This window comes from Papaver somniferum, chromosome 8 (genome assembly GCF_003573695.1).
Source record: "Papaver somniferum cultivar HN1 chromosome 8, ASM357369v1, whole genome shotgun sequence".
In the NCBI taxonomy this organism is placed as follows: domain Eukaryota; kingdom Viridiplantae; phylum Streptophyta; class Magnoliopsida; order Ranunculales; family Papaveraceae; genus Papaver; species Papaver somniferum.
In genome coordinates, this window is record NC_039365.1 from 6,661,269 (window position 1) to 6,686,011 (window position 24,743).

The 24,743-nt window shown below is 38.8% G+C and overlaps 2 protein-coding genes across 2 annotated transcripts; both read left to right on the forward strand.

Moving 5' to 3' along the window:
- Window positions 1-6,532: 6,532 nt before the first annotated feature.
- Window positions 6,533-9,218, forward strand: LOC113304274 (short-chain dehydrogenase TIC 32, chloroplastic-like). The gene is made up of 8 exons (XM_026553348.1): window positions 6,533-7,045; window positions 7,422-7,653; window positions 7,767-7,846; window positions 8,073-8,226; window positions 8,319-8,397; window positions 8,496-8,580; window positions 8,702-8,763; window positions 8,893-9,218. Exons 1-8 carry the CDS (start codon window positions 6,940-6,942, stop codon window positions 9,049-9,051), a joined length of 957 nt encoding a protein of 318 aa, XP_026409133.1. The 5' UTR covers window positions 6,533-6,939; the 3' UTR covers window positions 9,052-9,218.
- On the forward strand, window positions 9,218-10,663 carry LOC113304995 (protein ABCI7, chloroplastic-like). Its single transcript, XM_026554113.1, has 3 exons — window positions 9,218-9,866; window positions 9,971-10,173; window positions 10,343-10,663. Exons 1-3 carry the CDS (start codon window positions 9,218-9,220, stop codon window positions 10,661-10,663), a joined length of 1,173 nt encoding a protein of 390 aa, XP_026409898.1.
- The last annotated feature ends 14,080 nt before the right edge of the window (window positions 10,664-24,743 follow it).

The window sequence follows — 24,743 nt, forward strand, 5'->3', positions numbered from 1 at the left end:
AACGTTGCCCCGGCCCCCACCGTCTGGGAATCCTCTGGCCCAGGATTCGCCAGCGGGGTGACAGGTCTCAAGACGATCACGAAGGTACCTTCCTTCAGTATCGCACTCAAAACACTTAAAAACTTTTGTTTTGTTTTTTCACAAATACTTAAAATAAAAACAAACAACATTGTAGGTATATCAAGAAGAGGATTCATTTCATAAAGGGTGATTACAAGAAGTGAAAGGCCAAAGTCAAGGATACACAATCAAAAAATATTCCTTTTACAGGATCATCAGCAAAAAATATCCTTGTTACATGATTACAAAAAGTATAATGATGCCGCGGACCCTACAAACGCTGCGATCTCTACCTAGTGGCGGCCCCATCGGCAGGATTATTCCGAAGACTTGATGGGACGCTCCCACCAGAAGAGGGCCCGAGGAGCTGGGCAAGGCAGAAGGAACGGGACGACGAGGATAGTTCTTCACGAGACCATGTTCATTCCTTAGGCCAAGTTCTATCCTCTCCAGCATCTTGTTCGTCTCCTCAGCCAATTGACAACGAGCCTTGTGTTTAATAACTGTTGTCCGCTGTTGGGCTTGGGATAATAACGAAGATAGCCGATTCACTTCTCTAGAAGCAGCACCAACGGCCTCCTCGCGGGTTGCTGCTAAATTCTTGAAGTGATTGGTCTGTTCTTCCTGCTGCGCTAAGGAAGATTGAGCCTTTTCAAGTTTTTCATTTGTGACGCGAAGGCGTCCCTCGAGCTCTGAAAAAGACAACACCACGGAGTTAGCGTAAAAAAAACACAGGTCACACTCGATGAAATGGGATTATACCTTCGACACAAGCCGAAGCCTCTTCATACTCATTAACAACCGCATCTCGCGCTTCATCAAGATGATCATATTCCGCGGATAATTTCTTATAGTCTAGTTGAAGGTTGGTGAGAGTAAATTGACAGGCATCTAATTCTACCTGCTTCATCGAGTCCATATGACGAAGGTGGTCGACCTCTTTATTTATCTCTGAGACCCCTTTGCTGAGTCTGTACATGCACACTTCAAGATTCCTCTCAGACTCAGCATGACGAGCTACGTCGGCACGAGACGGAAAGAGCATTGCTGAGAGCGTAGACTTCAGCACGAGCATCATCTCTTTCTCTGGCAAGACAGAGCATATTATCCTGGACCCCTGAAAGAGGAATGGATCGAGCCGTCTGTAATTCTTCTTCCAACAGCTGAATCCTAGATTCCAACAAGGAAGTACGCTCACGGGCTTCCCGCAGATTATCACGGTCCACAGCAGTGTGCCATTAAATAAAGCACGATCATGGTTGTACAGATTTTGCATGTCGACCATCTGAACATGCCGGCGCGCCATACCTCAGCCCGAGCATCCCATTTCTTAGCTTCACTCTTAATTTTCTCAACCAAATCTCTAATACGAGATTTTTGCCGAGCTCTTTCGTTTCGAAGCCATATCAGCTCGGGGACGCCACCCACTGGAGATAGGGTGGGGAGACTCAGACAGAACAACTAAGATAAAAGAATGACGACATACGGCGAGGGAAAAGAACCAAACCTGTGAAAGTGGAAACTTGGCTACGAGTTTGCTCTAACTCAGCGCGCACTGCAACAAGTTCTGAACGAAGATCAGCCTCTGCTTCACCCAGCTTTTCTTTCTCCTTAAGGCTTTTCTTCAGTCTTCTATTTCCACCTCAGCCGCAGATAATTCCTTTTCTCGTGACGAAGCTTAGCCTCGAGCTTCAGAGATTTCGCTTTGAAGAACTGATACAGCACGTGGTTACAATGCTCGCTCCTCATCATCTACACATCAAGATGACAAAACATTATTTCACCGAAGCGTCTGATCGTCACGTAGAAGTATGTACGAAAATTTACCTCCAGCACACGCTGCTGCGGAAAGCCATATTGATACCCGTCGGCGATGGCCATCATATCGGCAACGGAAGTAGGAGGCTCCGGCAAGGGTAGCTTCGGGAACAGTCAACCTTTTTCCCCAGGCTTCAGACACCTGCGCCTTAGAAGACATCTCCATCATGCGACGGGTATACGCGGTTGATTCCTTTTCCCCAGCAACAACAGGGGGGGAGAGACAAACAGAAGATTCTTTTCCTTAAACCAATCCATGATGGCGTCCTCACCCTCAGACGTCGGCGACTGGGGAAGACTATCGGCGCGTCAACGACAGATTTTCCTTCTCTGACACGACCCCCTCAGCACAATGTTGGCATGCTCCTCCGCGCCTACATGCACAGCAGGCTCCTCCGCACCAACATCTTCTACAGTAGCATCCCCATTACCATCACCACCAAGAACATCCCAATCATCATTGGGGGAAAGTAAAGAGAAGTCCTCGGGAAAATCGAGGGCTTCGTCAAAGAACTCCCCCGTGGAATACATCCGATCAAAAGAAAATTCTTGAGAAGTGGGAAGGGTATCCGCGACATCACCAGCAGGGACGGAAACATCCCCGATGACAACGTCATCAGCCACCACACTTTGTTCCTTCCTTCATCACCAGCGTGACCAGCGAAGACCTCTTCCGACATTGATAGGGGAGGTACCAGTACGTTCCTCCCCATCTGTAATCTCGTCCTCAGCAAACTCTTCGTTCACTGGACTAGTAACTTCTTCTTGGGCTCAACCTCGCCCATCACCGTAGTAGAAGACTGCTTCGGCCTAATCTTTTTCTTCTTCAATACCTGAAACCAACACCACAAAAAGAATTTTTTTCCCGTCTGATGGAAGTTCTAAAAAAGAAGCGCAGCTAGAATCTGCGTACCTGAGCAGCTGAGTATTCTTCGGTGGGAGTATAGCACCGGAACCATCCTCCTCGTCTCCCTCTACGACGTCCAGGGCATAAGGAAAATTCATGCCCGCAAAGTTCAGACGCCAGGGGCAGAAATCTCCATAGCGAACAGGAGGAGATTCGCGCGGCTTACTATTCTCGGTAGGCCGCCAACCGCGGGGACCAGGAATCCAACCGTAAGCCCACGGACCAACTATCTCGATAACGGTGGCGTGCCACTCGTAGTCATGGTCGCGCTTGATCCTCTCTCGCGCGGGGAAGAGTTTCCGACGACTGGACGCCTCCGTGCCAGGAACATACTTCAGCTTGGCATCGCTGACCTCATTTAACAGACGAATCTCGCCTCGAGGAGCAGGGAGATTCCGAAGGCTGACACTCCACGGCTTGCGATTCCTACTATTGACGTAATCACCGAAGGAGTTATTGAAATTCTCAGGAGTATACCATTCCTTCTCCATGGGATTGGGGACGTAACAAGTCATCGACGTTTCCCCCTTACTCCGCAGATAGCATTCCTTCAGGGCGCGGAGATAATTCCCCGATAGTTGGGATACGGAACGGCTGTGAGTATTGGTGGAAGAACCCTCGAAGTAATGGCTTCCTTAATTTAAGATGAAGAACAGGGGCAAACTAGTATGCAAGCATCAGAAGAAGTTCTTCATCACAAACAAGGAACAACAGTAGCAGAGAATTCACAAATCAACACAGCATAAAACGGTGGAAATAAAGAAAAGAAAAACTTACCGGCAAAAACAGCAGTAGAAGAAACAAACAGGAGAAGCGGGCGTGATTAATGCTAAGGTGGAGAGAATTTAAGATCACAGGTGCAATGAAGACTGAAAGAGAATTTAAGGTCACAGGTTCAATGAAGACAGACAGAAAATTTAAAGGCTGAAAAAAGAATGAAAACTGAGAGAGTGTTTAGGAAGAATGAAATTAAATTTTCTTTCTATCCTTAAAATACCCGAAAGAAAGAGAAGGAAATTAAGGGAGGAATGGGAAACGTGCCCGTTACATAAGCAGTTAATGCACGAATAAAAGACGTGCCCAAGTATCTAGGAGAAGTTATTAGGAGTGAGAAGAATATGCGACGATAGTTTTTCTTCAAGGCACCCATTAGTCATTCAAGCCCGAAGAAAAGGGGCAAATTGTGTACACATATATCTCACTATCAGACACGTGTATATAAAAAGGTACGTGGAAAGCATGCAGGCCAAAACATCAAAACATGATGCGTCACGAAACACCAAATAAACCCCGAGGAGTTACTTTATCTCATCCCCAAAAGAGGAGCTAAGATCAACGGTGGAGAGAAAGTTAGCTGACACGGACTGAAAGGGGCAGAAGACACTTGTCTGACACGAGCAGACCCCTCAACTACCCACATTAAACACTCTGAGCAGTGTACGTGTCGACCAACCTGTGGAACGAGCGAGGATGCCTCTGCGGGATCAAGGGGCAAACGCAGACCTCCGCGTGATGGACGCGAGGACACAAGAAGATAAGGTTCCAACGGTCTTCAGAGATGGTCCCACGTTCTAACCTTATAAATACCCAATCTCCACCAAGAGGAAGGGGGATCGAAAAATATCAGGAAGGGAAGGAGAGAGAGAGAGAGAAATAGTAAGGGTAAGTTAATCCCTTAGAGGAGAGAAACATGTAAACCCCAAAAGTCATTCAACTATTCGTGTAACCGTGAAGAACATAGTAAAACAACAAACCCCGTGGATGTAGGCCTTAGTGCTGAACCACGTAAACCTTGGTCTTATTTACATTTCAGCACTTTACATTCATTTAGCTCCGTGCATGTTTACTTATATGTTTTGTTTTCCTTAATACTTATATCCCATGCACAAACGCCACGCATGGAGTTGTTGGATGAGGCCATGATAAACCCGAAGGTTTTGAGCCAATGAATCAACACCAGGGTACCATCTTCATAATCTCTTTAGATGATAATGATTGATTGTGAGCGTTCGGATCCCCTCGTGGTTTGTGTGCTCACACAAGGTTCTCAACATGGTTAGTGACACAATAATCGTAACCACATTTACCATATGCAGGACCTTTTACTTCAGTAAGCTTTTTGGTGTCCAAATCATAAAATTGAATAACCGCTGGATATTTCCTTTGTGCTTTGTCAATTTCCTCCAGTATAGATACATCCGGCCAGCGAACTGTATAATGCGAATATCAGTATTACCTCCCTCAATATGTGTAAACGTAGCATGGTTTTGGTCAGAATAACATGGAGCTCTGGGAGGATATCCTACAGTTGTTGGAAGATCGAATGTAATAGTTTCATTTACCCAAACTTGGTTGATTCTGTCTTTCAACATACATAACTCAACCTTACCACTATAACTATGACTATCAGATTTGTAAACTCCAACAAAACACAGACATCTCTTGTATTCCAATATATCATCATAACCCCAAGGATACACGCAGTGCGGTATATCAATTACTTGAAACTTCTCTTCATGGAGGTTGAACGAAATCAAAGATTTTCCATAGTCGATCCGAAAAAGAACTCCATCAACATAATGGCCGGGTGACGCAAGCCTAAGTCCTTGTGGGCAGGGTTTTGGTGTCATTAGATGCTTAATCTCTCTCCAGGATTGAGTACAAGTACCAGTAGTACTTCCAAGTGTTAAAATCATATATCGGTTGTGTAACTCTTCAACATCAGCGCCATCAATATATTCAAGTATACACATCAATTTATATTCCTTGGCCAAACCATCATATCCGAATCGACAATCTTGAACCCATGTCTTTCCTGGGGTTTGTACGCGAGAGACAATACGTAGTTTCTCGAGTTTACTAAAGTTAAATATCTCAATGACAAAATAAGTCCAATCGCCTGTTGCATATGGAAGACCGACCCAAAAACATACCAAACCATTGCAATAACCAATTAATCTCCTTGGAGAACTGTTTTTCGAAGCAATTAGATTCTGAATATAAGGTAAAACTTGGCTTTTACCATTAACAAACTTATCTTTTTCCAAATAGAACAAGTGATTTATGGGATATTCTTCCTTTCCAACTAAAAAAAACAGAAAGGTCGTAAATAAAATAACCCAACTTTCTGGGTAAGAATTTGAATATGAGTTTGGGACTCTTTTGGGATTCAAGTAAGTGGGCATGGATAAATTGTCGATCATTCGTGATTGACTCGGACCATGATTTACAGACGCAGCGCAACCTCATCAAAGTTTTAATAGGAAGTTTGTGCAGTATTTGCAAAAGTACCTCGTGTGGAATGTGCGCATTGCTTTTAGCCTTCATCTCTTCCGTTGTTCGTTTGCGTTTCTGCATGCTTCTCTTTATTATAACTCAGAACAACCAAATTTGAATCGTTTATATCACGATCATCTGTCGGGTTTGCAGTATTTATAGAGTCCAAATCAAAGACTTTCCTTTTTTTTTTTTTAATGAGATAGTTTTTTTTTAATTGTTTTAGGATGGAAACAAAAGATTACCTTTGTCACAATCTGTCCTCACGGGACATGCTTGATTGTGTAAGCCGAAAGGGGCATCAGTGATATTTTGTTTTTCTTTTTTAATGGAAAATGACAAGTGATTCGATAATTGACAGGCTCTCCACTACGAGCCACTATTCCCACCTTTTTTATTTATCCTTTCTTTTTGCAATGATAATGTCTTCTGGTGAAAAGATAGAAAATCTACCACCACCAACTAACAAAAAAGTATACTGTACATACCACAGCAACAATCAGGCTTCACCTTAATTTGAACAATGTATGCTAAAAAAATTCTTATTTGTGTTTCTTGCTTTCTAGAATGTTATTTCGTGCATCTTTGAAACCAAGTATTGCAAAATTCTATCCGGAGAAGTACTTGACAAGAAAGACACTGTTTAAGAGTTTAATATTTGCTGGATTTCTAGAATTTATATTCCTGAAAACTAGGACACTTTTTTGCTAAATCTGAGAATAACTCTATCAGGATATCAGTGGTTGGAATCGTTGTTGGACTGGCAAGTAACAAAAGAATATATAAACAAGACAGGCTGGCCCAGCAGTTATTCTTATTTCATAATTTCATTCTTTAGCAGAAACAAAACCAAAGAAAGAAAGAAGAAGATTGAAAAGATGGTGTTGTTTAGCAGAAGAGGAGCATCTGGGTTCTCAGCATGTAATACAGCAGAAGATGTAACTCTTGGAATTGATGGCTCTGGCCTTACTGCTATTATTACCGGTAATAATCCATCAATTCTTCGATTGTTTTTTTTATTTTATTAACTGCTAGTTTTGGATGAACAAATTTTGTTTTTTTCTTTTTCTTATATAATTTTGGTTTTAGTTTTCCACAAAACAAGAATTACTGGGATTGTGTTGCCGTTGTTGTTATTTTCTTGGACTAGTATGAACTTTTGAAATAATATGGTTTGCTAGCTGGATATCCAAGTTGAGATTTGATTTCGCGGTGACTAGCAATTTTGTGGAATTGAATCAAGAATAATTTTGAATAAGAATTTTTCATGATTGCGGATTGTAGAATTTTTCATGGTACCTCCAAATTATTTTGTTATTCTTTTTATGTTTGTATCCAATTGTTATTGTGGTGATGACAGGATCATCGAATGGTATTGGCGCGGAGACTGCACGTGTTCTAGCAATGCGTGGAGTTCAAATTGTCATGGCAGTGAGGAATACGGCTGCGGGTAACGCAGTGAAAGAAACGATATTGAAGGAAACACCTTCTGCGAAAATTGAGATATTGGAGCTGGATGTTAGTTCCATGGCATCAGTGAGAAAGTTTGCGGAAGAATTCAAGTCTTTGGGTCTTCCGCTGAATATCCTTATGTGAGTATCCAAAGAATTTGAGAAGTTTGTTTTCGCAATTCATATGCAATTTTGTATGTGATTTTTTGTGGATGAATGCTTTTTTGTTGAGGAGTTTTTACTCTTTGTCGCAGTAATAATGCAGGAGTTATGGCACTGCCTTACAAGCTCTCTCCAGACAAAATAGAGCTTCAGTTTGCAACAAATCATCTAGGTATGTTGCATAAAGTGGTCCGGATTTTGTTGTGTCTGTCAATATAGAGATTGATTAGGCTACCGTAACCTTATCAAGCGTCAACAAACAAGACGTCCTCATACTTGAGTTCTGCACTATACTGTCCTGACCGTCTTATCTAATTCCTTATTCCCCAGCATAATTCAATTTTGTGGACAGGTATCTGGCAATGTTTCTATCTTATATGATTTCAATTTTGTTGCAGGTCATTTTCTTTTGACAAATCTTCTGTTGGAGACCATGAAAAAGACTGCATCTCGAAGTAACATAGAAGGAAGAATTGTCAATGTTTCTTCTGAAGCTCACAAGCTTGCATATAAAGAAGGGATTCGCTTCGACAAACTTAATGAAGAATCAGGGTTCGTAACTCCGAGATGAAGAGTTTTTGCTTAGGAAAAACTTTAAAATCCAAAAAGTTGAATTCTAGTTTCTTTCTCTTATTTATTTGCAGGTACAACAGCTGGGGTGCCTATGGACAATCAAAACTTGCAAACATATTGCACGCTAATGAGCTCAGTAGACGCCTTAAGGTATGTTATCCTCAAAAGTTTTTCTCCTTAGTATATCATAACCATAATAAAATGTTCTGAAATTTCAAGTAGTACATTCTGTTTTTCTTGATGAACAGGAAGATGGGGTGCCAATAACAGTAAATTCACTTCATCCAGGAGCAATTGTGACAAATCTCTGGCGTAATAGCAGCATATTTGGTGGTAAGTTATTGTCCATGGTTTACTTTTGAATTTCGCTTTTGCGCACAAATTCGTTTAATTTGAACTGACTTGTCAGGTTTCGAGGTTTTATCTTACTGATATGGTGCAAACTCTTTCGCAGGCTGGGTATCTAAAGTTGTTGTAGCTCCAGTTAGTAAGCTTGTGGGGAAAAATGTTCCACAGGTATGTTCATTATATTTCATGCATTCTGCAGAAGATGTTTTCTTGTTGTTTCTCAGTTCTCCTGACAGCAAATATCCTGCTGATATCTGTTACCTAAATCATTTATCTCACATGTTACTGGTTTTTAAGGGTGCGTCTACAACATGCTACGTTGCAATACATCCGAACAACAAAGGTGTAAGCGGGGAGTATTTCCTGGACAACAACATTGGAAAAACAACCCCACAGGGTAGAGATACAGAACTAGCAAAGAAACTTTGGGATTTCAGCATGAATTTGATCAGTTGAACAACTCTCAGCCCATGTGGCGGCGGCAATGGTGGTGATAAGTGTGTTTCATGATTCTCATTATAAGGGAACATAATTTTATTTCAGTCACAGAAAGTATTCTTAATAGTTTGTCATTACTACATTAGTCTACATTAACATATATGTATGTGATTTTTCTCTAGGAATGTGCTTTTTCTTCTTTACAATATTCCCGCCACCTTGTCAGCACCACCTTCAAAGCTCAAAATCAATCCCCCTCCTCTCTTCTCCCTTATTAAAACACAAAACTAGAACCAAGTTCCGATCTTTATCGATTGTTCCTAAAGTATCGTCTCATCTTATTGACCCAATCGTTCTCCAAATCGCTGAAACCCTAGAAGATTCACATTCATCATCTCTTTCAAAACAATCCCCAAATATTCAAAAACTTAGAGATTCGTCTGCTGAATCTTCCCTTTCTTGTTCTTGGCCTACACGAATAGATGAATCTTATAAAACTATTGATATTTCTTCCATCAAGAACTCCCAGATTTCTTCAATTTCACACAACCCAACAAATCGCATTGGTTTTGAATTAGATGGGGGTGATGAAGATGATGATGATACTGAAACCCTAAATATTGTTATAGTTGATGGTCACATTATCAATTCCAAGTCTAACCTTGATGAATTACCTAATAATGTGTATGTTGGGGGTATTCTGGGAATAATTTCAGATAAAATTAGTGAAAAAGTTATGGAATTCGTGTCAAATTCTGAAAACAGGGATTTGTTTTGGTCTTTGAACGGAATTGGAGCACCTGACGTTACAATTGTGTATGTTCCGGCAGATTGTATAGTTGAGAAGCCGTTGCGGTTTAAGTTTTATTCACAAGAAACAAGCGAGAATGCGAGATTGGTTCAAGGAATTTGCCGATGTCAAATCCGAGGGTTTTAGTGTTGGTAGAGAAAGGAGGTGAAGTTGGCATTGTGGAGGAGTATTTCATGTATTTGGGTGGTGTTGGTGATGAAAAGGATGAGCGTTATTGGGTTAATTCAGTTATGGAGGTGCATATTGGTGAAGGTGGCAGGGTTGTGCACACTTATCTGCAGCAAGATGCACCTAGTGCTGCACATTTAAAGTGGACTGCAGTTCGTCAGGTAACAATGCATGCAGACTTTCGTCTTCCCTTTGTTGCACGTAATGATGTTTAAACTGTTTTAGCACTTGTTTTAGGAGAATCAGAAATGCAGTCGCCGTATAAGTTTAGTTTTTATGAAATGCAGCACCAGTGAATTTGTTGCAACTCCGTGATATAATTTCTTACAGGAATCGTCTAGTACATATAATCTTGTAGAAGTAAGTTCTGGTGGGAAATTGAGTAGGCATAATCTTCATATTCAACAGCTAGGCCCCGACGCATTTACAGAAGCGAGCTCCTTTCACGTATGTGTACGTCATCAAACACAAGATCTTCGTAGCAATATAATTCTGGACCATTCGAGAGGGTTTGTTCGACAACGTCATAAAGGCATTGCAGCTCATTCAAGAAGTCGAGCTGTGTGTGATGGCAACATTTTTATCAACAGGCCTACGCCACAGACAGACTATGTGTTGGAGAAAATAAGTTTTATTGTTTCGGTTCTGTAGTCTTGGTGGGAATAGAATTTAGGACCTTTGAGTCTCTAAAGGAACTTGCTCATTTTCTTATGAGTGAATGAAATATGACCTTTAGTTATACATAGGGTTTAACTAAAGAGGAGCTCCACTATTTAACTATTTCATTATCGATAGTTAGACAAACAATATGTGTGGAACGTGTGGGGCAAACAATACTTGTTTTTACTAAGGCTTGGGCTTAAGGCTCGGGCTCGTTCTTATACCGTGGACATAGGTCAACCAAGATTTATCTTTTTGGACAAATTTTTTTTGAAATATTTCTTTAATTATTCTAATATCAAATAAATTTTGTATTTAACGTGGGGGGCGTATGATTTGGAGAGGATTTATTTATTTCCGTTTTTATTTTTATGTCGACATAATGTACCGTTAATTACGTAACTGCTTTTTACAAACAGACGCATTTGTGACATTATTTTTGCAACATTACAAAAAGCGTCAAAAACAGTACTCATCTATGACGTATCATGCGTTGAAAATATTTGCGCTAGCTAAGGCCAAAGATAGTAGGAACATACGAACTTGCAACACACGTTGGCGTAAAGGTTTGTGATAGATTAGTTGTATAGTGGGTTTAACGGTGTTGCGTCTGAGGTGGGGTCACTTTAAATGGTTGGATCCGGGTAGGGACCTGAGTCCGGCTTTCGCGAATAAATAAAAAAACGTTGGCGTAGTAAATAAAAATTAAATTAAATTAAATTTTTAGAATAAATAAAAGGATCTTTTTGCCTTTTTTAAGTGTGTAAAAAAAGATTTCTCAAAATATATGAAGTTAAAAAATATTTTCTATTATGGAAAATCTTACACGTTAATTATTTTTTTATCCAAATTTCTCTTCTGATTGGTCGATATATCTCCTTCCGGAAAAAAAGAATTGGGTTAGCAAGCAAGTGACCACGTGCTAGTCAAAAAAATTACCAAATCAGAAAAAGTGGACCACGTTTACCCCCCCCCCCCCCCCCCCCCTGTTTCCCCAATGTTCGTTTGAGAAAAAGGATTTGGCTTTCCATATGTAGAGTAAAATATTAATTAAAGAAAACTAATCCTTCAAAGTGATGATCGACTAAAACTCAAAGAATAGATTCCAGATCTAGAGAAATAATTATGAGGATTGGAAATAAAATTTTGTTGTATTGTCGAGAGAAACCAGTTTAGTTCCAAAATGTATAACAATTTGGTTTAACAACATGGAGAATTTGTAAAGGATTTTTTATTTAAATTATATTTTTTGTTGTTTGAAGGTTAATGTAATTTATGTTATTCTGGAATGTATGTGATCATTTTTAATCAGTTGTGTTCAAATTATTCAGTTGAATTGTGATCATTTTATCTTAGTATTCTCAATTATAAAAATGCGATTTATTAAGAAAAAAAACTGTCAAAATTTAAAAAAAGAGTTATTTAATAATACACATTATCCAATAATAAAATGATTTAATAAAAAAAATTAAAATTATAATAAAGAATAACTTATGTGGCATATGAAATATTTATGACGTAAATACATAATTGCAATAGAAAAATTATGCTGCAAAAGCTCCTCGGCATTCTCAACGTTTTTAGCGTCGCGTAGAGTATTTGCAACACCTCTTTTTATAACGCACCGACCGACAATTAAAATACGTCAGAAAATTATATTTCTGAGCAAAATTAAATATTTGCAACATTATTTTTCATTGCAAAAACCATGTTTTGTTGTAGTAGAACCGTTAGTTTATAAGTCAATGCATTAACTAGCTAGCGTAGCAGACGAACCCAAACTTAGTTTGGTTTTGAACACAAAAGTGAAACTTGTGAAGTATCCAAATTTGCTTTAAAATCTTTTAGCAAAATTATTCAGAGTATTTCTAAGCCCTTGAAATTTAATCCTGTTAGACCTAATTGACTTGTTTTCAATCCTTTCTAAGGTGGTAAAAATTGGTTTGTAACTTACGTAGATGACTATATATGGTTTTGTCATATATACATGTTTAGGTAAGGATGATGTTTTAGAAGCCATAAGATGTATAAAGTTCAAGTTGAAAACCAATCAGGTGTTACCATTAAAAAGGTTAGGTCTAGACGTGATAGCAAGTATGAAATTCTTAAAGAGAAATTTACTTTTTAATTGGCATTATTCATAAGATCACACTTATCATTCACCATAGTCTATTGGTACAATTGAACATAAAGAAAGAACCGTTAAGGATATGATATATGCCATGTTGACTAGTTCAGGATTAAACCGCCAACTTGTGGGGGGAGGTCGTTCTCTAAAACTGCTATATCCTGAATAGAGTAACCTTTAAAGGATTAGGTAAAACTCCATATGATTATGGAAAGTTAGACAACCTTCTTATGCATACGTCAAAGTGTGGGGGTGTTTAGATAAGGTATACTGAGTACCCTGCTGCATATAGCTTTTAGTTGCGAGTTTTGCTTTTTCTGATATTGTTGTGAATACTTTTATGAAGTCTAGGGATGATGAGTTTTTTGAACATGTTTTTTATGAAACCTGTATCTTCTTAAGATGTGTTGTTAATCCCCTAGATGTCTTTTCAGCTAGTCAAAATTTACCTTCAAAGAAGGATGGAGTAGAGTTGATCCTAGGAGAAGTAAAAGGATTAGAACTGGGACTTCTTATAGATTTGACTTCATAATACGCCTAGCTTAGTCTGAGCTCTATACTCGTAAAGAATCCATAACATTTACTAATTAAAACTCCATTCTGGTAAGAAGCTTCATTTAGTAAAATGGACTCAGTCCCTCAGAACCAGACTTGGGAGCTTGCTAGTTTACCTCCAGGGAATAAGACCATAGAGTATAAATGAATCTTCAGGAGGAAATGTAAGGTAGATGAAACTGTGGAAAACATAAGGATAGAAGAAGGTATATATTTTCTTGATTCTTATTCACATGTGACGAGAATTACGTCTGTTGAGATGCTAATTGATATTGTTGCCATAAATAACTTGGAGATACATCAGATGGATGTTAAGACAACTTTTATAAAACCGTGAATTAGATAAAGAAATTTACATAGACCAACCTGAGGACTTTGTAGTGAAAGGTTATGAAGACAAAATTTGTAAGTTAAACAAATCTTTGTATAGTTTTCAAGTAAGCATGTAAACAGTGACATGGAATATTTGATCATGTGATAATGTGTTGTGGACTTAAGTTAATGAATATGACAAGTATATTTACAAGTAACTTGCTAAGGATGCCTGTGTGATTGTATGCTTGTTTGTTGATTTTATGCTTATACTTGATACAAATGTAGATGTGATTAATTCCACTAAAAACATGTGCTGAATGAGAACGTTGACTTGAAATACTTAGGCCCTATTTGATATAATCTTAGTGATGAGGATTAAAAGATAATCAAACATTTATAGTCTTAGTCATTCTCATTATGTTGAATTTGTTCTTAAGAGATACAATCAGTCTGATTGTAAGCCTGCTTGTACTCCATACGATTCTTCTTTTAGACTCGAGAAAAATAAGGGTAATGGAGTATCTTAACTTGAATACTCAAGAGTTATAGGATGTCTGATGAATTTAATAAAGTGTAAGAGTCCAGACATTGCCTATATTGTGAGTAAGTTAAGTAGATATACTTGTAGTCCAGATCAAGAGCATTGGGATGCACTTAGTAGAGTATTATGGTACCTAAAATACTCTATCACCTTTTGTTTGGTTTATGAAAGGTATCTTGTTGTCCTTGAGGGATTTTGTGATGCAAACTTGATATCAGACTCAGAGGAGTCTAAGTCTACGAGTGGATATATTTTCACTCTATCTTGAGGGTTTATTTTTGGAATATTTCCAAACATGCATATTTTGCTCAATTCATTATGGAATATGATAGTATTGCACTAGATAAAGCACGAGAGGAGGCTGACTGTCTAAGATGTTTTTTAAAAGACACTCCTCTCTGGCATAGGCATGTGCCAGCTATACATTGTGTTAGCCAAGGTGTAATAGATAAAGCTAAAAACAACTAATCTCAATAGGCGTTGTTTTCATTGATTGGATAAAGTCCAAGAATATCGTACAGCCTTTGACAAAAGGTTTGTCCAAAGAGATAGTTAGTAATGCATCAAGGGGGATGGGGCTTAGGCTCATTAAATAAACTTTCCATGAAGGATACTCAACCTTGCTGACTGGAGATCCCAAGATCAAGGTTTTGAATGAGACAACTAATTTTTGGTGGGTCAAGGTAAACACTACCAGAGAATTTCATTCTCTTCCCCTTCCCTATGGTGTAGACGTGATAGTGTGACTGTATGTGAAGGATGACTTTTAACTAAGTTTTAATGAGTTCTATAGTTTCAGTTTAAGATTGAAGTGGGGTGTTGCAGTAAACACTCTTGATGGAACTAACCTATCTGAATGTGGGAGTGGGTCGCTTTCTATGAGAATAAAGATGATTCTCTATAGCATTCTGAGAAACGGGATTTGTCCAGGGCCAAAAAGGACACAACGGCACGAACTTAATGGTAGCTCAAGGAATAAGTCCTAAAACTATGTTTTAACCTAAACCTGCAAGTATACAGGATCTAAAGTAGTGAGTGAGCAAATAAGGGGAAGTCCACAGGGACAAGGAGGGAGCTGGTGTTGTATTCTAAATCGTTCTAGTGACTAAAAGCACTAGGGCATTTGAATTCACCCAATAATCCTAAACTAAGGCAATACCTATTCAAATTGTGTTCTTGTTCCTTTCCAGATAAAGCTACAATGAATGATCTATCAGTTAATCTCCCTAACTCACCCCTAGTATAAGCTGTCTTCTTACAGCACAACCTATCACAGGCTCATTTGGTTTAATTAGCTACCTGTCATTCCTAAAACAATGAAGCACATTCCTTCTTCCAGAGAGGTCTCAAATGGAAGACTTATCAACCAACTTCACTAACTCACCCCTAGTATAAGCTGTCTTCTTACAGCACAACCTATCACAGGCTCATTTGGTTTAATTAGCTTCCTGTCATTCCTAAAGCAATGAAGCACAATCAAGAACAACAACATGAACATGAATTATCTTAACATATGATTATGAGTTTCATCAAAGCCCTAGTTATTAAATTATAACATGATGAACATTACTGAAAATAAACTACTACAACTTGGTGCACCGGCTACTCCGGGCATGTCTTTAACACAACCCAACAATACATATTTATACCCACAGACCCAATTTCCCAAAACTACAAAATTAGGGTTCTTCCCCAAAAATCAGTTGAATTAGGGTTACCTAATTTTTTGAAATTGATTCTTGAAATCGTCGACCCATGCTTTGTAATTGCTCCCTGACCTCTTCTCATGCGCCAATTGCAACTCTAGGTTACCTAATTCATCAGTTTTTCACGCCTAGGGATTCAGGCAAAGAAGCGTGAAAAAGTGAGAAAATAGGGAACTAGAGGGCTAGGGGGGAGATGGGTTTTGGTTGTTGGTCGATAGGGTGATGATGGTGGCGGAACTAGGGTGGCTGTGGCAGGGAGAAGGTGGTGGCGACAGTTGCAGGGAGAGGTGGTTTTGCAACAGGGTAAGGTGGAGATGAAAGAGGTCGACTGAGTTTGGGGTAGGGGGCGTTTGGTAGAGGTGTAGGGTGTTTGGTACTGTAGTGTTGAGCGGTTTCAGCGAGGGATGACGTTTCGCGATCTGGTCTGTGGGATGTGACGATGGTAGGTGGATCCAACGGTGAGATGGGAGGCTGTGGGTAGCAACCGTCGGATGGAGGAATGCAACGAAAAGGACGGCCCAAGATGGAGATGGGCGTTGCGATGTAAAGCGGGAGCTTCGGAGTTTGATGTGCGATGATGGAGCGACCGTATGATGCTGAAATGCTTCGATCTGACGGCTGAAATCCGAGACGGGCTTGGATAGTGGAAATGGGTTTGAGAAAGGGCTTTGGGCCTTGGGTATGCCAATCCCATATCTCTTTAAGGACAATTCTTCTTCTTCAAGCCCATTCCTAGCCTCTTGGTCTTGTGCACAACATTCTTCGCGCTTCCTTTGTAATTCCTCCCGGCTTTTCACTACTTTTCTGCTCTTTTCCGCTCCGCAATTATCCACTTTATTTATTACCTAAAAATGCAAAATTAAGTAAGAAAAATATTTATTCTTGAAAACAATGAAAATACAGAATATGGGATAAAATGTAGAATTAATGCACAAAGATGAGTTAAATGCCAAGAAAAATATATAGAAATATGCACTTTTTAGGACTCATCAAATACCCCCAAACCTGAATTTTACTTGTCCTCAAGTAAAACAAAACTAAGGAAATCCTAACTATACCACTGTCGCTGGTCTCTCGAATGCATTTAGCGTATGCACTAAGCCTTTTAAACCACTAAGTGTCCCTAGTGGACGAGTTGAAGTCTCGTGAAGGTTTGCTTAGAACGTACCTACAAAGTTCTAGGTCAAAATATAAGCTCAGATTCCATCAAATGTGACATGTGCAAAACAGTTTAAGCTCACAGCAAAATGGAGATGTCAATCTAGCTATCGAAGGCACAATCCTAGCACTGATAACAAAAAAACATGTGATAAGAGTGTAAAGTGTATCTACACATGTGTAAAGAAAGATCTGAAGTCATGACTACTAATCACCAAGAGATAGTTTCTCAGGCTAAGAACTGAGGTCGAAATCTAGCTAGCTGTCCGGACTTTACGAGAATTGTGAATGAGTTGGAGGTATTTCACAATTACTCGCGTTGTACATCAATGGCATACACCCTCCTTGCTTATTACAACGAAACAACAAAAATGACTATTTACATGACTCTTATTTACATTGACTATTCTCTTTTTATTTTTGGAACAAGAGAGATGGAATTGATAAATACTTGATTTTTTGTATTTTTCTGATATTTTTTTTTTTTTTTTTTTTTTTTCTGAATATACATCGTTTTTTTTTTTTTTTTTTTTTTTTTTTTTTTTTTTTTTTTTTTTTTAGAACAAGGAAACACTTTTGATACATATACAAAAGGAAACAAAAATTACATGACACTTTGCAAGAGGTAGCCCTTTTTGATGCACCCAGTTAAATTCGATGGTTGTCTTTCTTAATGTAACCTCCACCTTCTATCCCAACCAACCAAAGAACAAGCTAGTCAAGTTTCGTTCAGTATTCTAAAGTGATTGGCAATCGTAACTTCCTATCAAACACCTTGAAGATCGAGGCCATACATGTATTGGTAGATCGTGCGCGTGCAAATTTCTTATCACTATGTGAATTGTGCTAGAATCAGGGTGCCTAAATATCTAGACTAAGACTCCTAATAAAAATACATATTTGCACAAGAGTCAACATTTCAAGGTAAATGAGCTCCATTTTTATGATTTTTTTTTTTTAATTTTTTTTTTTTTTTTGAATTTTGATTTTTTAATTTTTTTTTGGAATTTTTCAATTTTTTCAAAAAGAAGAAGGAGTTCGTTTTCAATTATAGCATATTATCGTGGCATCTACTCTATACCCCCAAACCTAAACTAAACATTGTCCTCAATGTTTCAAAATATGGAAAGAATTAAAATGCAACATATGGAAAGGGACATGCTGAGTAGAGTAAAAGGAGAGAGAATACCCGATTTCGGCGAAAGCAGAATTAAACTCCGTTATTCAAGGCAAAAATCCAACATATTTCAGCCGAGATCATATTGGATTAGCAAAATATATACAAAAGAAAAAAGGTTTTTAAAATTTTATCTACTGGATTATATACAAAAATTCACCATACACCAAAAGTCTAAAGAGTTGAGGATCAACCCAAAAGACAAAGTGTAAGGTTTCAACAGCTTCACACAATAAAAATATGGTAGGCATGCAAGTGAAGCTGTGAAACAAAATGAGCTACCCCCAAACCTGGATTTTACAGAAGATAAATTTTGAAAACAAAATCGCGCAGTTTTGGGGGTTCATCATGCACAAGATCTAACTCAAAGTGAACTTGCTATGGACGGGCAAACATGCAATTTCCAACTGTGGTTCCTCCAAGATATTATATTTAAATGCAATGTCCAAGAGGACTTGGGAAGCACACAGTTCCAAACCTAGATTAGGCATTCTCAGAAAAATTGGTTTTACAATATTGGTACAAACCAAATCTAGGTTGGGTGGAAGGCCATCAGATTGTGACTCATGTAGGAGAATAGGCACGTCATTATCAATCAAATCAAAATCTCCTAAATCATCTACACATGTCACATCATGCTCACAATCATCAATCAAATTAGCAAGTTCACAATCAGAATCATCAACATCATCAACAGATTTGTCCTCATGCATCGGCAATTCAATGGAAACATCATATGGAATACTAGAAGAGATATCATTCATTAAGGTCTGGGCAGAGAAGCCTAATGTATTTGAACCCAAAGGTTCCACAACATCATCAGTATAGACATGTTCTTCTAATATAATATCATAATTATTATCATCCTCAACAAAACAAGAGTGTCCTTCCCTAAAAACTATAGTGTTTCTATTCCACTCATTTACCTCTAGATTAGGTTCATGTTCAATATGACTATCATGAGTAGGGTTAAAAACACTATTTTGATAATTAATTTCATTAGGGATAAAAATGCTGCTATGATCATTCAATGTATGCATTTCTAAACTAGCAGTGTTTTGTTTGAGGAGATTGATGTTTTCCATTATAGATTGCATACAAGGGCTCATGTGAAATTGTTCGTCCTCCCCTTGTGGTGATTGATACATGGGTGCATGGTCGTTAGGGTCTATAAATGGTTGATCGCAACCTTGAAAAGGTTGATTATGGTCCCAATAACCACCATCATAATAATCTGTAGGTTCTACAAACCTTGGAATTTCTCCAGTCCGCCTAAATTCATGGAAAATATAGCAATTCGCAATAGTGTGGTCTAAGCCATCACATGCGGGACATGCATAGATTTCAGGTTGCCTAAGAAACTTAGATGTGAGAGATTCCTCATGTGATTGCATTTCTAAAGCTGCGATTCGAGCTTCTAATTGATCGATCAGTGATGATTGTGTGAGTGAGGCACTAGCAAAATGTTCATTTTCACGTTGTGGCGAATGATGCATGTGCGAATAGTCATTAGGGTTCATGTATTGAGGCTCGGGACTTTGAAAATGTCCATAATAATTCCTATAACTATTGACATCATGGTCTGTGGGAGGTTCATAACGTGAAGTTTGTCCATACGCAAGTTCTCTAAGGGATTCGTTGTATTCCCCAACTGTAGAAAAAGATCTAGACATGATTGGGCTCAAAGGCTAAGTAAAGAGTTTACAAAGCTCAAAATTTGGTTTTGGCGGGAGACATTTGGTTTTAATGGGGAAAAATTTTGGTTTTTAATGTGGGAGCAGAATAAAATTTGGTTTTTTGAATTTGGGAGCAAGTAATTTTTTTTTTTTTTTTTTTTTTTTTTTAAATTATCCTATCATAAATTAGCACAACCCATAAAAGAAAATAAAAACAACAATAATAATTACAAACCCATAAAGAAAGAAAAAGAAGAAAAAGAAAAATTATTACAAGCCCAAATAAAAAAATAAAGAAAAACAAAAATTATTACAAGCCCACAAATTAAAAATGGAAGCCCACGGGTTGGGTTCTCTTAATGGGTTTAGGCTTACCTTTGAAGCACAGCCCAGCTGTTCAGTTAGGTTGCAAAAGCCCAGTTGGGCTTTGGATCATCCTAAGCTTTGGCTTCAACACTCAAGGCCCAGTTGGGCTTGGTTCAATTTCTTCTCCTCCTGCAGCTTACAGCCCAGTTGGGCTTTATCTTGCACCAGCTTCAGCAGGCAGCAGCAGCTTAGGGGAGGCTAGCAGGTTGCAGGGAAAGCACAAGAGAGGAGCTGCAGGCAAGCAGCACAAAGCAACAGCAGCAGGAGAAGCAGGGCAGTTGAGGTAGCTGGAAAGAAAGCTGCAGCAGCACAGCAGCTTGGCAGCCAAGGCAGTAAGAGAACAATGGCTTCACAACTTTTAACACTACTAAGAAAACAATGTGTTACAGGACATGGAAACTCAGGGTTACAACATGAGATATCTTACAGGATATGTTACAGGACAATGGCTTACTAAAATCTACAGCATGAGATGCAAGATGAAAGAAAACACGAGAAAAATTAACAGATATGCTAAAGATACTCACATGACTTATGATGCAGGTGACTTAAACTAAATGTGAGATAAAACAATGATGCAATTGACTGAAACTAACAGTACAGCTAACACATATATACAAGTAGTATGCAAATGATGCAGAACTACACAGTTGCAGTAGTATGCTACAAAATAAATTGAACTATGAAAACTATGTGATATGGCAGGTGGTACTAATATGCAAATGGCAGAAGTTACACTCAGTCACAAAGTGCAGAAACTAAAAATCAAAAATTACAGCTAGAGATACAAAAGGAAGTTACACTAAGTTACACTAGCAATGACTGAAAAGAAAAACTAAACAAAATAGGAACAGGGTAAAGTAAAGAAAAAGAAAGCAACAATGGCACCGCTACCGAGTCCCCGGCAGCGGCGCCAAAAACTTGGTAGCTCAAGGAATAAGTCCTAAAACTATGTTTTAACCTAAACCTGCAAGTATACAGGATCTAAAGTAGTGAGTGAGCAAATAAGGGGAAGTCCACAGGGACAAGGAGGGAGCTGGTGTTGTATTCTAAATCTTTCTAGTGACTAAAAGCACTAGGGCATTTGAATTCACCCAATAATCCTAAACTAAGGCAATACCTATTCAAATTGTGTTCTTGTTCCTTTCCAGATAAAGCTACAATGAATGATCTATCAGTTAATCTCCCTAACTCACCCCTAGTATAAGCTGTCTTCTTACAGCACAACCTATCACAGGCTCATTTGGTTTAATTAGCTACCTGTCATTCCTAAAACAATGAAGCACATTCCTTCTTCCAGAGAGGTCTCAAATGGAAGACTTATCAACCAACTTCACTAACTCACCCCTAGTATAAGCTGTCTTCTTACAGCACAACCTATCACAGGCTCATTTGGTTTAATTAGCTTCCTGTCATTCCTAAAGCAATGAAGCACAATCAAGAACAACAACATGAACATGAATTATCTTAACATATGATTATGAGTTTCATCAAAGCCCTAGTTATTAAATTATAACATGATGAACATTACTGAAAATAAACTACTACAACTTGGTGCACCGGCTACTCCGGGCATGTCTTTAACACAACCCAACAATACATATTTATACCCACAGACCCAATTTCCCAAAACTACAAAATTAGGGTTCTTCCCCAAAAATCAGTTGAATTAGGGTTACCTAATTTTTTGAAATTGATTCTTGAAATCGTCGACCCATGCTTTGTAATTGCTCCCTGACCTCTTCTCATGCGCCAATTGCAACTCTAGGTTACCTAATTCATCAGTTTTTCACGCCTAGGGATTCAGGCAAAGAAGCGTGAAAAAGTGAGAAAATAGGGAACTAGAGGGCTAGGGGGGAGATGGGTTTTGGTTGTTGGTCGATAGGGTGATGATGGTGGCGGAACTAGGGTGGCTGTGGCAGGGAGAAGGTGGTGGCGACAGTTGCAGGGAGAGGTGGTTTTGCAACAGGGTAAGGTGGAGATGAAAAGGTCGACTGAGTTTGGGGTAGGGGGTTTGGTAGAGGTGTAGGGTGTTTGGTACTGTAGTGTTGAGCGGTTTCAGCGAGGGATGACGTTTCGCGATCTGGTCTGTGGGATGTGACGATGGTAGGTGGATCCAACGGTGAGATGGGAGGCTGTGGGTAGCAACCGTCGGATGGAGGAATGCAACGAAAAGGACGGCCCAAGATGGAGATGGGCGTTGCGATGTAAAGCGGGAGCTTCGGAGTTTGATGTGCGATGATGGAGCGACCGTATGATGCTGAAATGCTTCGATCTGACGGCTGAAATCCGAGACGGGCTTGGATAGTGGAAATGGGTTTGAGAAAGGGCTTTGGGCCTTGGGTATGCCAATCCCATATCTTCTTTAAGGACAATTCTTCTTCTTCAAGCCCATTCCTAGCCTCTTGGTCTTGTGCACAACATTCTTCGCGGCTTCCTTGTGTAATTCCTCCCGGCTTTTCACCACTCTTCAGCTCTTTTCCGCTCCGCAAGTTATCCAGACTTTATTTATTACCTAAAAATGCAAAATTAAGTAAGAAAAATATTTATTCTTGAAAACAATGAAAATACAGAATATGGGATAAAATGTAGAATTAATGCACAGAAGATGAGTTAAATGCCAAGAAAAATATATAGAAATATGCACTTTTTAGGACTCATCACTTAACAGTACCTAGAGAGATATCACATGTGGTTATTATAGCAGATTACACCAAACGATGGAAGTTCAAGACATCACGTTCACTGTCCATCAAGTAGTTCCGGCAATTTCTCACTAAGCAAAGGTTCAAGACCTCATGGATACCTCTTGCCTAAGTGGTATTTCTCGCTTTCCGTTTTCTGATTTTATCGGTATTTTATTTATGTGGGGGATTGTTGGAGAAAATGAGTTTTATTGTTTCGGTTTTGTAGTCTTGGTGGGAATGGAACTTAGAACCTTTGAGTCTCTAAGGGAACTTGCTCATTTTATTATGAGTGAATGAAATATGACCTTTAGTTATACATAGGGTATAACTAAAGAGGATCTCCACTATTTAACTATTCCATTATCGATAGTTAGACAAACAATATACGTGGAACGGGTGGGGCAAACAATACTTGTTTTCATTAAGGCTTGGGCTTAAGGCTCGGGCTCGTTCTTACACCGTGGACATAGGTCAACCAAGATTTATCTTTTTGGACAAAATTCTTTTGAAATATTTCTTTAAATATTCTAATATCAAATAAATTTTGTATTTAATGTGGGGGGTGTATGACTTGGAAAGGATTTATTTATTTCCATTTTTATTTTTATGTCGACATAATGTGCAGTTAATTGCGTTACTATTTTTTACCGTTTTGGAAAATCTTAAATTAATGAAAATTTATTTTGGTTTTATACAAAATTATATTCTCTTTAGTTCACTCTTAATGCATATTATTCTCGATTATCTCTCTTCTCCACTATATAAACCTTTTGGTTTCTTCATTCCAATTTGTGTCCAGAAGAGCTACTATCCTTTTCTTTTCGTCTTTCTCCCTCTGTGTGGTTTTTATTCCTTCTTCCATTGTTGTTGAGTTCGTATGAGTGGGCAAGTATTGTAGTGCTAACAATATTTGAAACGGGCAGGTTTATCCTGGATACGACTTGACCACAGGGAATAGGCATCACTCATTCTTGAGGCGTACCGGTCAATTATCGTGTTAAGAACACCGTATTGAACACGTGACTCTGTCCTCTGTTTGTTGATTCCATTGAGTGTTTATTTAAGCGTTTCAGAAATTTATTTCTAACATCTTCTTTGAGTATTTTATTGTTACAGTTGCAACACTATGATCAGGTCGTACGAGGTCTATTACTTGTGGATGGCGGGACTACGATTATGCGTCCAAGGATACAGGAAATTCAAAAGGATATTATAAGAGTATCCCATGGATGTAATGATAGACACATTTTTGTGTCTGATTTGTCTAGATTCTATATATTGTTAGGGCTCATTTTTGTACTTATTATGGTGTTTTATTTATTTGTAGGTATTTTTGGCCAATAAACATTTTTGGAAAAAATTGGCTCGAAAAGTTGCCGGAAAGCACCCGGAGGACACTTGATATTGGCACCCACAGATTGGATAAGGGGAACCCCATGGCACCCCCAAGAGGGCTGCTATATACACCCCTACTCTGGATAGGGGCACCCTTTATCTTCACCAGAATTTTGGCGGGAAAAACTGAATTCAAATTCAGTTTTGCAACGGAATTTTCAGGCGAGATTTTGCTGGAGTTCTGGCCGGATTCAATGGACCTGAGGAGGGCCAGAGAAGAAGAAATCAGAGTTTTATCAAACTCTGTTTCTGCTGCTGCACAGCTCAAGAACAGGAAGAACATTGACGCACGGAAAACAGTCGTAGAACAGTGTCGTTGTTCAACAGCAGAAGAGCAGTAACGTTTATATACAACAGTTAACTATTG

Bases quoted from the DNA above. Each gene is read 5' to 3' on its own strand.
- LOC113304995 (XM_026554113.1), top strand. From the start codon at position 9,218: ATGTGCTTTTTCTTCTTTACAATATTCCCGCCACCTTGTCAGCACCAC. The intron at 9,867-9,970 runs GTATAGTTGAGA...CGAGGGTTTTAG, and splicing joins TGTGTATGTTCCGGCAGATT to TGTTGGTAGAGAAAGGAGGT. The intron at 10,174-10,342 runs GTAACAATGCAT...AATTTCTTACAG, and splicing joins AGTGGACTGCAGTTCGTCAG to GAATCGTCTAGTACATATAA.
- LOC113304274 (XM_026553348.1), top strand. From the start codon at position 6,940: ATGGTGTTGTTTAGCAGAAGAGGAGCATCTGGGTTCTCAGCATGTAAT. The intron at 7,654-7,766 runs GTGAGTATCCAA...TCTTTGTCGCAG, and splicing joins CTTCCGCTGAATATCCTTAT to TAATAATGCAGGAGTTATGG. The intron at 8,764-8,892 runs GTATGTTCATTA...CTGGTTTTTAAG, and splicing joins TGGGGAAAAATGTTCCACAG to GGTGCGTCTACAACATGCTA.